Here is a 16,782-nt window from a genome sequence, read left to right as displayed (position 1 = left end):
ATGATGCATGACAGTCAGCAGCGAGGCTTCATGAAACTGCTGCCGATTATATAGCACCGCCCTCTAATATAATGAACAGGATTGCAAGCAGTGCAACAACCAATGGTGAGGTTTCCCAATTTATACATGAATTTAACTAACATTATTTAAACTCCAGACAAACACACACACACACACAACTAAATAAAAAGGGCAATAATATAATGACTATCATTAATTTATTTTTTTATAGTTATATTTAAACGGTCACACTATATACAGTTTGAGGACCAAACCAAATCTCCAGCTTCTCTTATGAGAACCAGGCTGAAAATTATGTGCACCCCTGTTTATAGGTGATTAAAAAATGGGTGTGGGTGGATTTTTATCATTGTAGGGTGGTTGTGTTCACACACAGTCAACACATTTATGTCCAAACACCATCTTTTTTTTAGCATAACAGGTCCCCTTAAAAGGGGGGGAATTAAATGCTAAGAATTTTGGATTCGTGGAATGGCCCTTAACCATTAGAAAACTGATTTTCAGTGAAATATTTGACTTATCTCATTTTTCTCTACCAATCCTCACTCACGAAGGCTGTTGGTGTTGATCAATGTGAGTCTATAATTTATTTATCATTTATTTGTGCAGATCGGCTTTTTCTCAAAGGAAAACAAATCTCCTTGTATATTATTTCCCTCCTCTCGCCGCTTCACACTCCAGTCCAGCGGGTGGCCCTAAAACACACACACTTGTTTGCCAAACACCATTAAAACTCAGAAGAAGAAGATTAGTTTCACTGCGCTTTCTGTTGTTTTGTCGTGATCATGGCTTAATCTAAACTGTTAAAATTGTTTCCGTAAATAGAGAAATACAGTTTTTGAGTCAGGTCAGTAAATACCTGTAATATTCTCGTCCTCACAGTTGTGACTAAGTTTTGAAGCAAGCAGGAATATCTGGAGGAGTATCATCTGAACTGAGATCTGCTGCTGTGAAGATGGTGTTTGTTAAAGAGGAGAGAGAAGAGGACACGTGTGAACCAGAAACCTCCAGAATAAAACACGAGGAACCAGAACTCTGGAGAATAAAACAAGAGGAACCAGAAACCCGGAGAATAAAACACGAAGAACCAGGAGGTTGGTGTTTATTCTTCATTCATCTTTAATAAATATTTGTGGTACAGCTACGGGTCCTTTATTTAAAAAAATAAGACCTTAATTATCGTTAAAATGGCTTAAATCCATGTTTCAAAGGTATTATGGAAATGTGACTGAACTGACACCAATGAGATTTAATTATTACTTTAATTAGACTTTATTTTTGCTTTCTGGACCCTGCTGAAAAAAAACAAACAAAAAAAAACAGCATATGCTGTTTGGGTATGTTTTTATGCTGGGATGCTGGTTTATGCTGGTCCTTTGCTGGTTTATGCCGGTCCTTTGCTGGTTTAATATGGTCCTTTGCTGGTTTATGCTGGTCCTTTTGCTGGTTTATGCTGGTCCTTTGCCAGCACAGGACCAGCATAAACCAGCATCCCAACATCAAAACATACCTAACCAGCATATGCTGTTTTTTTCAACAGGGGACTCATAAAACTGTTGAACTCAGAGCGTGTGAGACTGAATTAGTTTTTTACGCTAGTAGAATCATTTTAAGTAAATTAGCTAAAGGACTGTGGTTATTTAAAATCATGTAAATGCATCAGTAGAGCCTTATTTGCTTGTTCAGTACATTTCACTGTAAGTAACAGTTTTGCAACAGGCTTTGCAAAAATGCAAACGGACATTTACTGTAAGATATATGTGACCCTGGAGCACAAAAATAGCCAAAAATGCCTTGTATGTGTCAAAATGATCAATTTTTATACTATGGGCCAATGAATGCTTGAATCTGATTGGCTGACGAACGTTCTGAGGTGTGCAATTATTTTCAGGGAAAATGTTTGCTGTTCATTAAGAAAAAGAACTTAAAGTTTCACTGTTAGTAACGTTAGATACATTAGCCAAACATTTTGAGAGACGGACAAACTCAGAGGTAATTCACATGCACTCTCTCTCTCACTCTCTCTCTAACAGCTTAGTTATTAACTGCATTAGTCTGCTATCAATGGCTCAAGCCTCCTTTGCTAGGTCTAAGGCTACGTCTACATTAATCCGGATACATTTAAAAACGGCATTTTCATTTTAAAATGCTCTCCGTCCACACTAGCGTTTTCGAGCATTTTCCAAAAGTGTCTCATCCACACAGAAACATCAGAAAAAGTTCAATTCGCTTTCTGCGCATGCATAAAGCCTCAAAAAAGCTCACTGCAGATTATACACATGGAACAGACATGAAACGTTTTCATGCAGTTTTTCTGACAGGAAATTTTATATATTTTATTTACGAAAATAACTCACCATTCACTAACGGGTCACACACTCACGATTGTACGTCTGATCTATAACGCAACTCGCGATCGCGAGTAAATTTGCTTTCATCTTTGCAGGACTGTGATATGAAGAGTGTACAAAGTAACACATCTATAGCAATAGTGTGAAAGTGCATAGCACATAACGTGCACAATACCAGTATAAACATGGATATCTCCGTTTTCACAGTCCACACTACAATGCAAAAATGCCGTTTTAAAATTTATCCAGTTTGGAGAGCGTTTTTAAAAAGTTTTTAAAAAACGGAGAGAAAAAGATGCGTTTTCAAACAAAAACGTATTAGTGTGGACATGGCCTTAAAGGGTTAGTTCACCCAAATATGAAAATTCTGTCATTAATTACTCACCCTCATGTGGTTTCAAACCCGTAAGACCTTTGTTCATCTTCGGAACACAAATTAAGATTTTTTTTCTTTGGAATCTGGAGCTGTCTGACCTTGCATACACTCTAAAAACTGCTGGGTTGAAAACAACCCAATTTGGGTTATTTGGCAACCCAGGGCTGGGTCAAAAAGGGATTAACCCAGCACTGGGTTATTTTAACCCAACAAGTTGGGTCATTATGTTTAACCCAGCATGCTGTGTTGCTTTTTTATGGTTTAAAATTACTACATTGCTATGCTACAATGAGCCCAATCCAAGCTAGGCATTAAACCTACAAATTTTATTCATTTCAAAATCACTTTTATACACAAAGAATAACTATCAAAAGGTAAATATTTATTTAAAACAAGAGAAAACAGTCAAAAAGTAACATGCATGTAAGAAGAAATGCAGAAAAAGTATGGCATTAACGGCTACAGAGTTTATAAATGAAGCATTAAACATTTGTTGAATATAACATGTTTTAAGATCAAATTTGACTTTTTTGGTAAATTTTATATATTGTATAAAAATATACAAAAATAGGATTATACAATAATTGTACAATAAGTTAATAGTTAAGTTCTTTACAAACTATTCTGGCATAACAGTACACAAATAAACCACAACATTAACAGTGATATTATAACATTTAACAGACGCATGTGTGTGTGTGAAAGAATGTGAGCATGTGTATGAATGACAGAGTGTAAACTCTTTTACTAAACAACACAGAACAAGCATTTAACTTTTTTTTTTTTTTTACAAATTATACACTTACAGTTTGTTTCATAGTCCATGAATACAGATCATGCATCACTGTCAATTTTCGTGATCTATTTACTTAGCATAATTGATGTAGTCATGAAGAAGCCCCATCAGCACAGCTTGTGACATCTTTTACATCATCCAGGGCAGCGTCCTCATTTAAAACCACTGTTGCATCAGTTTGGGGGAAAGGACATTCTCTTCTTTGACCAGCATTCATCCCAGTCACTGCCTGTTCTTCATCAGTGGCCTAAAAAGAGAAAAACATTTGAAAAAAGAAAACTTTTAATTAAATTATCAATTTTCAGATAGAGGTGTATTCACATCAGTAAGGATAGGTAAATAGTCTGTTTTATCATTTCAACCACTTTGTGTGGTTGTTTAATGTCTGTCTACCACAGCGGTCTAGAATGCTATAATGGCAGAACTAGTCTGAGGACATGTAATATTGTTTGAATAAATATGTTGCTTTCACAAAGCTACTTCTTTACTGAAATATTAAAACAGACATGACATTCACATACCTCACAAATTTTCATGTACATGGAGAGCTGCTCTTTAAAGGGTTAGTTCACCAAAAAATTAAAATTAATAATTTACTCTCCCCCATGTTGTTCCAGACCCATACAAACTCTGCTAATTTTTGGAACACAAATAAATATATTTAATATTATCTTAATTTTTATCTTGTCCTCCATTGCTAGACTGAGAGACCAATATTGTCTTTTGAACATACATGTTCGCTATCATATAATTTATGATTTATTCTTATCTAAATATTGGAATGGATTACTTCTACAAAAACTGTATTTATGAAGCTTGAAAATACCGGTTATCTAGACTCTCAATGGATTAACAATTTTTTTTTTTTAATATATTAATTTGTGTTCTAAAGACGGACAAAAGTCTTAGGTTTGGAATGACATGAGGGCAAGTAAATTATTTTTTTTTTGTGTGTGAACTATTCCTTTAAGAAAGAGAGACCAAGAATCATGACTCTCCAAATCAGGCAACTCTTGGTTTGAGTTCTGCAATGAAAACACAGACATCAATGGTTTACATAAAATATGAGCACGTAATCATACTGCTGTTGCATCAAAATGTGACGTAAACAGGCAGGAGACAGCAGAAACATTTATTTTCTAAAAATAACTTACATAAATCTCAAAAGAATTATGCTCTCTTATGCCTCTGGCTTTCAACATCTACAAAAACACACATTCTTTTAGTGTTAGTACAAAAAAATAATAACATGATGTAATTATGAAGTTTACTTGCCTTTAAACCATCTTTCCCTCTCTTCTGAAGAAGCTGAGAAAATCGAAGACACAAAGCTCAACAAGTCTGAAGTATTACATGCAAAACATTACTTTTAACAATTACCACTTCAACAGCCTCAAAATAATTATGATAGTCTTTATTACATAACACCATTTCCTTTAGGAAACTACATTGTTTAAACGCAAAAATTAAGATAACAAATTAACATGAAATTGTGTTAATAACCATCTATTAACACCTCAGAAAGTGCAGATATTGTAAAATCTTACATAAATATGACATAAGACACTCACAAACGTTATTTTGAAAGTACCTCTTCCGTTCATTAAAAAAGGCCATTAGACCTCTGTTTCTGATGCGAAAACCGCGTCCGCATATTTTTTCAATATAAGCTCTTTTATTTCCGCCTTCCATGGAACCTCAAAATACTCCCAGACAAAACAATGAGTAATGTCTTTACATTTTTAATCTTTACTTACCATAATGTCATAAACTTGCTTCTCGCTTCTTTCACGCTGAGAAAATGGTGGCTTCTCGCACTGGTGTCGTCCGATGTTAACGTGACGTGTGTGCTCTCTTTCACATCCGCGTTCCCAACCCAGCACTGCTGGGTTATGATCAAGACCAATTTTCAACCCAAAATTGGGTTAAAACAACCCAACATCCTTACCCAGTGGTCTTAACCCAGCATTTGGGTTGAAAAAATAACCCAGCGTTTTTTAGAGTGTAGACAGCATGTGCAACTGAAATGTTCCCAAGTCCAGAAACGTATAAGGAGATCTGTGAATTAATCCATGTGACATCAGTGGTTCATCCGCAATTATACGAAGCTACAAGAATACTTTTTGTGCGCAAAAAAAAAAAAATAACGGAGACAAATTTATTCAACAATTTGTCTCCTACGCATCACCCTGGTGCCATTTTGGATATATCTCAGCTGCGTCACGCCGGAACGGTTTCCTACGTTCGACGAACAGAAACAGCGTATCGCTGTGACGCAGCTGAGGTATCTCCAAAATGACACCAGGGTGAATAGTAGGAGACAAATTGTTGAATAAAGGTTTTTTTTTTTTGTGCACAAAAAGTATTCTCGTAGCTTTGTATAATTGCAGATGAACCACTGATGTCACATGGATTAATTCACAGATCTCCTTGCTACGTTTCTACACTTGGGAACATTTCAGTTCCATTGCTGTCTATGCAGGCTCAGACAGCTCCAGATTCCATCGGGAGAAAAAAAAATCTTAATTGTGTTCCGTAGATGAACGATGGTCTTACGTGTTTGAAACGACATGAGGGTGAGTAATTAATGACTGAATTTTCATATTTGGGTGAACTAACCCTTTAAGTAATAAATGGAAAGCAAGTTAAATTGAAATATTTTTATTTTCTTGCTGATCTGAAAAATGATCCGATCCATGGGTTAAAAACCGTAATGTGATCCGAACCGTGAGATTTGTGATCCATTGAACCACTATAATGCAGTGTTTTTAGACATTTTCATGGATCTGTGTTAAAAAGGGACAGTTTTCATCTGTACACAAATATTTTATCCTCTTATTTTTCAAACTTACCAATTGATTTTCATCTTTATAATGATTTAATTATAGGCCTGATGAAAATGAAAGAAGAAAGACAAGATCTGAATGAGGTGGAGGAGAAATATCAGGATCAGAAAGATCATGATGTCAATGGAGAAAAATCTGTGAGTTGCAGCATTCAAATAACAGACTTCAAAAGGCCTTTCAGCTGCTCTCAGTGTGGAAACACTTTCACCTGTAACAGAAATCTTAAGAAGCACATGATAATTCATGCTGGAGTAAAGCTTTTCATCTGCTCTCAGTGTGGAAAGACTTTTACATCTAAATCAAACCTTAAGAAGCACATGATAATTCATGCTGGAATAAAGCCTTTCAGCTGCTCTCAGTGTGGAAAGAATTTTACACAGAAAGCAAGCCTTACGAAGCACATGTTAATTCATGCTGGAATAAAGTCTTTCAGCTGCTCTCAGTGTGGAAAGAGTTTTACACAAAAAGTAAGCCTTAAGGACCACATGTTAATTCATGCTGGAATAAAGTCTTTCAGCTGCTCTCAGTGTGGAAAGACTTTTACATATAAATTAACCCTTAAGAGGCACATGTTACTTCATACTGTGATAAAGTCTTTCAGCTGCTCTCAGTGTGGAAATAGTTTTACAAAGAAAGGACAACTTAAGAATCATTTGCTAACTCACTCTTCAGAAAAGTCTTTCATCTGCTCTCAGTGTGGCAAGAGTTTTACACGTAATGCAAGCCTTAAGAGGCACATGTTAATTCATGCTGGGATAAAGCCTTTCATCTGCTCTCAGTGTGGAAAGACTTTTACATATAAATTAAGCCTTAAGAGGCACATGTTAATTCATACTGGGATAAAGTCTTTCAGCTGATCTCAGTTTTGAAAGACTTTGACACAGAAAGGACACTGCAAGGTTCATTTGGTAACTCACTCTTCATAAAAGCCTTTCACCTTAAAGAGTTAAAGTAAATGACTGTTTTTCTGAATGTCATCTACTGTATCACCTAAAAGATGTGTCCTCTCTCCTTTATTATTTATCTTGTACACAAATGACTGTAAGAGTAGTTATAGAAATAGGCATATTATAAAATTTGCTGATGATTCTGTAATCGTTAGCTTAATGAGTAAGGAGGACTCCATGTTTGGTCCTGTGGTTGATGATTTTATTATGTAGTGTTAGAATGCTTTTTTAAAACTTAAAGGCACAATATGTAATTTTCGCTGCTGGAGGGCGCGTATTCAAAATAAACAAAGACCAGGTAGCGTAGTTTTATGACACAGTGACTGAGTGTGGAATCATAGGAGTTATCGTCTTCATCCTTACAGCCGATGCAATCTGATGGGACTCGGGCAGAAATCATGTTCATGGATGAACTAATGATTTATTAACGTAGTAGAATGAAGCAGGGTGAGGCTGAAAGCCATTGAAGCGAAATGAGGCCGCTGAACGAGCAGGACACACAGCTCAAAAGCAGCAAAGCTTTTATTATGCCACAGTCGACCGCTTCTGCTCCTTCCGGTCGTATGTGGGGAAGAAATGCAGCACTGTTTTATCATACTAGATACATTTGAAAGTTCTGTTATAATGCTACTTTCTGAGGTCGTTACCGGTCTATTAAAACGCACAACATATTAGGGCGTCTTTGGGGTTTCCATGTTTTCTACAAAACAAAACCGGAAAACAAGGGGTTGTGACATCATTGGCAGGCGACACAATGACACTATGGACACGGGTAACTAGTTAAAATTGCTTATTTCTCTGGATTTAAACATTGTTCGAAACATTTGGGATAATGTAAGTATACAAGTCAACAAAATATATAACACTGTTTTAGTGGTTTTTGGATATTTTAATAAAAAAAATTTAAAACTTACATATTGTGCCTTTAATGTTTCTAAAACTAAGGTGATGACTATTGAATTTACCTCTTCACTCTCAGAAAAAAAGGTCACAATCTGTCACTTGAGCGGTACCTTTTCAAAAGGCATACCTTTGTACATAAAGTGTACATATTAGTACCTAAAAGGTACAAAAGTCTACCTTTTGAAACGGTACTGCCCAGCTATTGTACTTTTTTTCTGAGAGTGTAGAAGGAAATATATTTAGTATAAGCAAACAAGCATTAATGGCGTAGGTATTGAGAGTGTTTAACAGTACAAGTATTTGGGTACTGTTTTAACAAAGGTTTCATGTAAGAGTGGGCAGCAAAGATTGTATTGCTTGTGGAAACTAAGGTCATTCAATGTGAACAAAACATTGAAGTGCATGTTCTACAGATCCTATATTGAGTTACTGTTATCTTTTTCACTGTTGTGCTGGTTTAATTCTCTGAATGTGAAAAACGAGAATTGTCTTGAGAGGATTGTAAACCAGGGAAGTAAAATAACAGGGAGGAAGCAGATGACTATGGGCCAGTTATTTCATAGACAAGTTTTAGATAAAGCCATTTTGTTAGATGATTCCCACTCTATGTATCACGAGTTTCACCTTCTCCCTTCTGGCATCCGTTATAGAGCCCCTATTAGTAAAACAATTCGGTTTAGACTTTCATTTATCCCCTTAGCTGTAAAGTTTTTAAATTTAAGGTAAGAACTTATTAGGAATGAAATGGATTGTGTTTTTTGTTTTGTTTTTGTTGTTTATGTGAAATGTTTGATTGCTGCAACCAAATTGCCCTAATGGGAAATAAATAATGATGAACTGAACTGAACCTGCTATCAGTGTGGAAAGTCTTTTGCATGTAAAGGATACCTTGAGACCCACAATGTTAAAGGGGCTATAGTATGCCCATTTTCCAAGTCGATATGACTCTTTAGGGTCTTAATAAAAAAAGTCTATAACATACTTTGGTTAAAATGTCTTAATTGTAGTGTAAAACAACACAATTTTTACCCAGTCAAAAACAGCTCTGTTCACAGCGAGACGTTTCGGTGCATGTTCCTTTAAATGCTAATGAGCTGTGTTCACCCCGCCTATTACTTGAGTGGGGTGACAAGCCCCTCTCATGGGACTGTGAACTTTAGCCACATTTAGCTGCAAAACTCACTAACTAGCACATTATTAGGAAAGGCAATTTGCAAAGATTCATAAAAAAAACCTTATACTCGCTTCTTCTGTTGGTGAAGCTGGATCACAAATGATTTGCATGAACAGATGCATTTAAAGTATGCATTTAAAGTAGATTGGGGGCACATTCCCTCCAAAAACAAAATCAAGCCACTTTTCAGTAACTTTTCAGTAACTCAGATGACAGTAGTAAATGACGACTGCTGTGTTAATATTTACATTCAATTCAATTCAAGTTTATTTGTATAGCTTTTTTTATACCAATCCTTCCAAAGCAGCTTTACAGAAAATATTAAGTTTCTACATTATATTTAGGAGTATGTTATTAGTGGTGATTTTTGCAGAAATGTACAGTAAGAATCATGCAGTTAGTTACAAATTAGACATAATCAGACAGTGAACACTGTTAACTACAATGATTATATGTTGCGATTAAACTTTGCAATTGCGATGAAGTGTTGCTATTAAGCAAAATTTGGTAGTTTTATATGTTGTTCCAGGGTAAGCATCATCTGAAGTCTTCTGGGGGTTGGCATCATCTCTTCTCAGATCTTTGCATGGGTTGGATCCAGACTGAAGCTTGTCTAATTCTTAGTTGCTTCAGGATGAGAGTCCCGTGGCAGAAACAGAGAAGCAAATAGAGACGAAACTAGCGTAGCTGCTATTCCAACCAAGCAAAGATGATGTTCAACCCAAGCAAAAGAATGAAAATGTGCATTTGATCAGATATAGCTGAAGTACCAAGTTACAAAATACATTTTGTGAATGCTTGGTTAAAAATATGTCTTTAATCTAGATTTAATGCGATAGTTCACTCAAAAATGAAAATTTGATGTTTATCTGCTTACCCCCAGGGCATCCAAGATGTAGGTGACTTTGTTTCTTCAGTAGAACACAAATTATTATTATTATTTTTTTTTTCATTTTCTTTATTTGAACAGGGACACTGTAAAATATACATTAATCTTAGAAAGGAGAGATGCATTATACCAGGTTGTAGCACTTATGCTAATTTCCACCTGTAGTCCCTGGGCAGGCTAATGACAAATAGATGCACATGTTAATAATACATTTACCCCAAAACAGCATTAAAATTACCACAGTTCAGTTTCTTGCACAGAATTTGTAAACGACTTGAACTGAGTAAGGGGTTATGATTTATGCAGATTTAACAAAAATAAAACACACACACACACACACACACACACACACACACACACACACACACACACACACACACTGGGTGGATTTTGTCATTATTAGAGTGGTTGTGTACACACACAGCCAACACACATTTCAGTTCAAACAATATGTAAAAGTGAATTTTGCATCCGATGACCCCTTTAAACTTATTATTCATTGTATCAACAATGTAGCATAGCACAGCAAATCAGGCAATCTAAGATTCAAACAGAACAGTGTTGAAACACAAAGAGCTCACTGTAAAAAATGTACTGTAGAATTTACAGGATTTTACTGGCAAAAAAAATATTTCCAATAAAAACCTGTAAAAATAATGTTAATTGCCGTAAAATGGATTACAGTATATTACTGCAAAGCAAATTACAGTTAATTGCTGCATGTGAAATACAGTAATTTGTAGTATTTTTTTTACAGTAACATTGAATTAAACCTTTTACAGCAATATTTTGTAATTTCAATAAAGTACAGTATTTACCTGGGAACAAAAGTTGCCTATAAAATCCTGTAAATACCCCTAAATCCAAGATGATATTGTAATAATTTTATACAGTATACATAATTTTAACAGTAAAATACTGATATAAATGCATTGTCATGAGCACTATCTTAATACATTTACAAATGAATAAAAACCAAGTCAAAGATGTTGCAAATAAGTATTTATTAAAACTGTCAGAAAGACATTACATGGCTTTTACTGGTAAAATAAAATGTTCAGTCTTTCAACAGTTAAAATCTTATCATAAAAATAACATAGCATCACAAAATAATAATAAAAAAAACCTGTAAAAAAAAAAAAATCATATTCGGAGTAGAACATTAAATTCAATCAACAGAATTTTTATAATTTTGGTTAAAAAAAAATGTCTTAAAGAAAAGGATTAAAATAAAACTTTGGAATCAACATTAAATCACAAATTCTGTTGTTTGAGCTTATGTTCTATTAAATTAAGAATATTCCTGCAAAAGACTGCAATACATACTGAAAGTCCATCAACTTTCTTAGATGAGCACACACAAGGGTTGTCCCTCTTCTCTGAGACCTTTCCCCTTGTTTTGCCTCTATGTATCCATGTTGTATCCAGTGAGTGTTGTGATTCCAAGAAAACATCTGCACATAAAAACAAACAGAAGCTTCAGGAGAAAGTTAAGTATTGAATGAAACTAGCTCAATAAAATAAATGCCAAAATGCCACTTTTACAATACAATCAGCATTTACCAGTACTACTTATTCAATACAGCGAGGTGGTCTTTCTGCTGGACCACCTTCTGTCGCACCTCCTACGATGCCTGTGGTGGACTGTGCATGGCAAGGGCGTCCTCTTCCCTGAGGCAGGCCTAAACTTGACCGCATACCACGTGGTTTTGCTGCAGGGTCTTCAGCTGGGGATCACCACTCATTGACGTTTCCAGGGTACCCGCGGGGTCTTAAAAGCATTGAAAAAGTCTTAAATTTGATAATCTAAAATTAAGGCCTTAATAGCCTTGAATTTGGTATACAAAGTCTTGGATTTCGTTACAAAGGTCTTATTTTTATTTTTTTTATTTTTTAACTTTTCCTAGGATTAAGTTCATACCGTAACAAAATGAACTGTTACTAGTGTAGGCTAATTAAAAATTCATGCAGCATAATGTTGAGTGCACCTCGCGCTCTACGTCATAGCAGTAGGCGCGAAAGCTCGCGCACCCGTTACTATGGTTACTAGGCAAGTGAGGTAAATTACAGAACAAGATAGTAGCTAGCCTAGTTTGTCGGCTAAAATGGGAAAGTGTCGGTTTAATCCGCTGTGGACAAGGAATCCGAATTACGTTTGGGTCAAGCCTGTGCCAGGAAATTACCGCAAGGCCTATTGCTGTTGGTGCAGGAAATTTTTTAAGCTAGCGACAATGGGTGTTACGGCCCTGGACTCCCATATGAAGGGTGCCAAACACACCGTGTGTAGCACTGGTCGCCAGCGCCAACCACCTATTGGCCCGTTCTGTGCACTGCGGATCTCTTCGGTTACTGAAACAGCTCTGACTATCAATAATGAAGACATTTCTACAATAGAAATGCCACCACAGCCAAGGAACATTCTATCGTACTGTGGCTCGACACCAACTCTGCGGGCAGAGGTGATGTGGGTCCTTAAAACAGTCTCTGAGCACCACTCTTACACTTCAAATGAAAACGTTACAGAGATTTCTAAAATCATGTTTCCTGACTCCGAGGTTGCAGCTACATTCTCGTGTGGAAGTAACAAAACGGCATATATTACTAAATTCGGATTAGCTCCCTTTATAACGAAAGAACTGACTGACCATGTCAATATGTCCAACGGGTTTGTGATCATGTTTGACGAGAGTCTCAATAAGATCACGAAAAGTAAGCAGTTGTACCTTTATATTCGCTACTGGGTGGACGACCACGTCCAGTCATGATACTTCGGCTCGCAGTTCATGGGTCATGCAACGGCGGTGGACTTGCTCAAACATTTCAAAGTAAGTTTTTATTCTGAATTTTAAAAATGTTGAGTTTTTTTTATTTTATAAATAATATATGATATAGTAAAATAACATAACACGACCAAGTGAGCTGTTCTATAATATCACGATTGCAAATGTTACATTGAATGTATAGTTTAATAAACAAGTAGCCTAGCTAATATGTAGTCACTTACAATTTAGATGCAATATCATTTTGTTCTATTTCAGCGACGAAAATAGTTACAAAAGAAAAGCAACAGTAAAGTGCTGTGTTTTGTTATTGAATGATTCAGCATTTTGAACAAATCGTTTTAATGAATTACTCAATGATTCATTTATTAAGACGGTCACTTGCTGCCACCTATTGGTTTATTGTTTAAAGGCATCATTGTTTTTTTTATATTATTTCTTTAAACATCAATCTCATAAAATTATTTATTACAGTTGCAATTTTGCAGTGTAAATGACTTAATTTGACTGATAACGGCAGCCTTATTATTAAAACTGAATTTGATCAAATGTAAGAATTTGACAGGAAAGAGAGTGCATATATATAGTAAGGTTTAAAAACTGTCCTTATAAAAGTAAATAACGCCCTGGTGTAAAAATCACAATTATGCAGATTTAAGTATGTAAAGTCTGATGAGAATATTGCTTCAAAATAAATTTGATTTATTTATGACAGACATTATTCAAAAAGTAGAAACATATTATGTCATTAAAAATGTATTGTAACATTATTATAAAAACTTCCTTATGTGTGATTTAAATGGAAGTAGCTTACAAATAAATAATTTTTAACCTTTAATATTAGAATGATGTACCATCTGGGGTTCCTTATGGTTTACTTTACAGTGAGAGATTTTTTTCTTGTTATGTACTGTACTTGATAGGCCCCAACTTAATTAATATGATATCAAATTGTTTTAATTATTGGTTTTATTGTTTATTTTTTTACTTGAAGGAAATGTCTTGAAGCAAAATGTTTTCTTGTCAGAATGCACCAGAATGCTTCATTTACATGTTTAAATCATAAAAATTGTCTCAGGGGGGATAATTCCCCAGACCCCGATACAACAAATTACTTCGTAAACATGTCACCATTTTCACCAGTTGTGAGTTTGCATGTCTGAACCTGTATCTCACCACTCAGACAGAACCCTTTAACCTTGAGGCCCCAACCTCCATCACACTAGCTATTATGTAGGCTATATAATGTCTTTGTTTAAAATTTGCTTTTCATGTCTTTTAGGAGTGTGTATGTGACCTTGACTTGAGGAAGATGGTCTCTGTGTCTATGGATGGACCCAATGTTAATTGGCGTTTTTTTGAGATGCTGCAGCAGGAGCATGCAGAGCATTTTGGGGGTGCTCAGCTGGCAGTGGTGGGGAGTTGTGGCCTGCATACTCTCCATAATGCTGTCAAATGTGGATTCACCGACTGGCATATGGAGAAGTTCCTAAGAGCTCTGCATACAATTTTTCACAATGTGCCAGCAAGAAGGGAGGATTTCTGTAATCTCACAAAGTCCAAAATCTTCGCTTTGCCTTTTAGTGGTCATCGCTGGGTCGAGAACCTCCCTGTGGCGGAGAGGGCCCTTGTCATCTGGCCAGACATGATGAAGTATGTTGAGGCTGTTAGCACCAAAAAGCTTCCTAACCCTGGGACGTCCTCCTATGATACCATTGTGGTGGCAACCAAAGACCCTCTCATTCTGGCAAAGCTTCACTTTTTCATGGCAGTGTGTCGAAGTGTAACACCTTTCCTCACCAGATACCAGACTGATGAGCCTGTTCTGCCTTTCATTGGTAATGACTTGGCTGAACTGCTGAAGGTGAGGTGAATCTTCTCATTTTATTGTCATAGTGATTTTAAAATCTCCTCTCGTTCACAGTTACACTAAGACTACAGCTAAGACTGAATGAATTGAAAATGCAAATATTTTGAATAGTCAGATAAATTAGGCTCATTTAATAATACTGAAGAAAAGAAACATTGTAAAGTCAGAGTGCTTATTTTGTATTGTAAAATATTTTGTATTCTCAAATATGTATATTTTTGTCTTTTCATAGAGTTTGCTGAGGCGATTCATCAAACAAGATTGCGGAGCATCTGAGGAGGGATGCAGACAAGATGGCAGAGGAGGCTGAGGGCAAACAAGGCAGAAAAATGGCAGAGCTAATTGCCAAGTCAAACGCGTTGAGAAGAAGCTACAAGCAGAAGTTGACAGAACTTGAGAGCCTGGGCGAAAAAATTGCAACCAAGGCAGCAGAGCTGCGAAGGCTGTAGTGTTCAACACCAAGTTCAAATCTATTTGTTTATTACAAATCAAATGTGTTATGCTGTTGCATATGTATTAAATATAACTGATAATTTAAATAAAATGTTTTATTTAATTCAAGTAGCCTACTTGTACATAATTATTTTCTAGGGTTCAAAATTTATACAGATTTGACATTTTCCCCTCATACTTCTGTCAGAATGGGTACGAAGTTGGCATTGAATTTCATTTAAAATGGTATTAAAAAGGTCTTAAAAAGCCTTGAATTTCATTTGGAGGATCCTGGGGGTACCCTGGTTTCGCACCTTAACCCAGAACATCTCCTGGTGTCGTGGCAGTGAACCCCCTGCAGCAAACATTAATTAGATGTTACTCCCCAAGCTTTGTCTCGTCGTTTCAGCCAGAGCCAGTGGCTTGCTTTCTCCGCTTCCTCAGAGAGCTCTTTGGTGGATCTGCTCAATGTGGCTCCCCGTAGTCCCAGGTCCTTGAGCAGGCATGATATTGATCTGCCCACAAAGCCTCTGGCTTCCACCTCTACTGGGTACAGCCTCACGCTCCATCCACTTTCTCTGCACTCCGCAACCAAGTCTGCATACTTCGCCTTCTTTCTCTCGTAGGCAGCTTCCAGTCCCTCCTCCCATGGCACTGTCAGCTCGATCAGTATCACTGACTTCACAGCTGCAGACCACAGCACAAGTCGTCTGGTCTTAATGTGGTGCTGCATATCTCCTGTGGGAACTGGAGCTGCTTTCCCAGGTCTACGTCAATCTTCCACACCGCCCCTGGTGTTAATAGCTTGGCGGGTGGTCTCTTGCCGGTATGCATTGCAGGTTCCCCCCCTGAACTGGATCCTGCATCGACTCTCTAATGGACACTGGTTATTTCTTCTTTCAAATTTTTTTATTTATATTTACATTTTAAATCACATACAACAATCCCCCAACCCTCACCATCAAATATCTAGAGTAGCGCCCATACTGTCCATCAATTCAGATAGGAATTGTAAGTAGAAGGACCGAGCAGTTATATATACATGCCAACATACATCAACCTCCAAAGAAAAAGAATAAGGGAATAATAATAAATGAAATACATTACAAAAAGAAAAGGAGAAAGAAGAAAAAATATGAGAATATAAGGGGGCTATTTTTAAAGATTTTTATAAATATTGTATATAAGGGTGCCAATTTTTTCAAGGCAGAGACAAGACATCACATCTCTAATCCATTGAGTATGGGTGGGTGGGAAGGGATATGTGCCAACAAGGAGGCGAAAGCAAGGACTTTACACATATAAGCTGACAGCCATGACTCCTCTGGAGCTACTCCAAATAATGCCACCAGAGGTTCTGGCTCTAAACTATGCTTAAGAACCTCTGAAAGGGTGTG

The 16,782-nt window shown here is 36.4% G+C and overlaps 2 protein-coding genes across 2 annotated transcripts; both read left to right on the top strand.

The window, feature by feature from the left end:
- Positions 1 to 562: 562 nt before the first annotated feature.
- LOC122144119 (gastrula zinc finger protein XlCGF8.2DB-like) lies at positions 563 to 7,997 on the top strand. The gene is made up of 2 exons (XM_042754782.1): positions 563 to 1,115; positions 6,433 to 7,997. The coding sequence occupies exons 1-2, from the start codon at positions 977 to 979 to the stop codon at positions 7,245 to 7,247; spliced, it is 954 nt and encodes a 317-aa protein (XP_042610716.1). The 5' UTR covers positions 563 to 976; the 3' UTR covers positions 7,248 to 7,997.
- A 2,673-nt stretch (positions 7,998 to 10,670) lies between these two features.
- LOC122144131 lies at positions 10,671 to 16,519 on the top strand. The gene is made up of 3 exons (XM_042754805.1): positions 10,671 to 13,128; positions 14,366 to 14,947; positions 15,186 to 16,519. The coding sequence occupies exons 1-3, from the start codon at positions 13,087 to 13,089 to the stop codon at positions 15,261 to 15,263; spliced, it is 702 nt and encodes a 233-aa protein (XP_042610739.1). The 5' UTR covers positions 10,671 to 13,086; the 3' UTR covers positions 15,264 to 16,519.
- Positions 16,520 to 16,782: the final 263 nt, after the last annotated feature.

This window comes from Cyprinus carpio, unplaced genomic scaffold (genome assembly GCF_018340385.1).
Source record: "Cyprinus carpio isolate SPL01 unplaced genomic scaffold, ASM1834038v1 S000006593, whole genome shotgun sequence".
NCBI classification, from domain to species: domain Eukaryota; kingdom Metazoa; phylum Chordata; class Actinopteri; order Cypriniformes; family Cyprinidae; genus Cyprinus; species Cyprinus carpio.
Note: the sequence above shows the minus strand (reverse complement) of the source record. Positions and strands in the feature narration are given on the sequence as shown.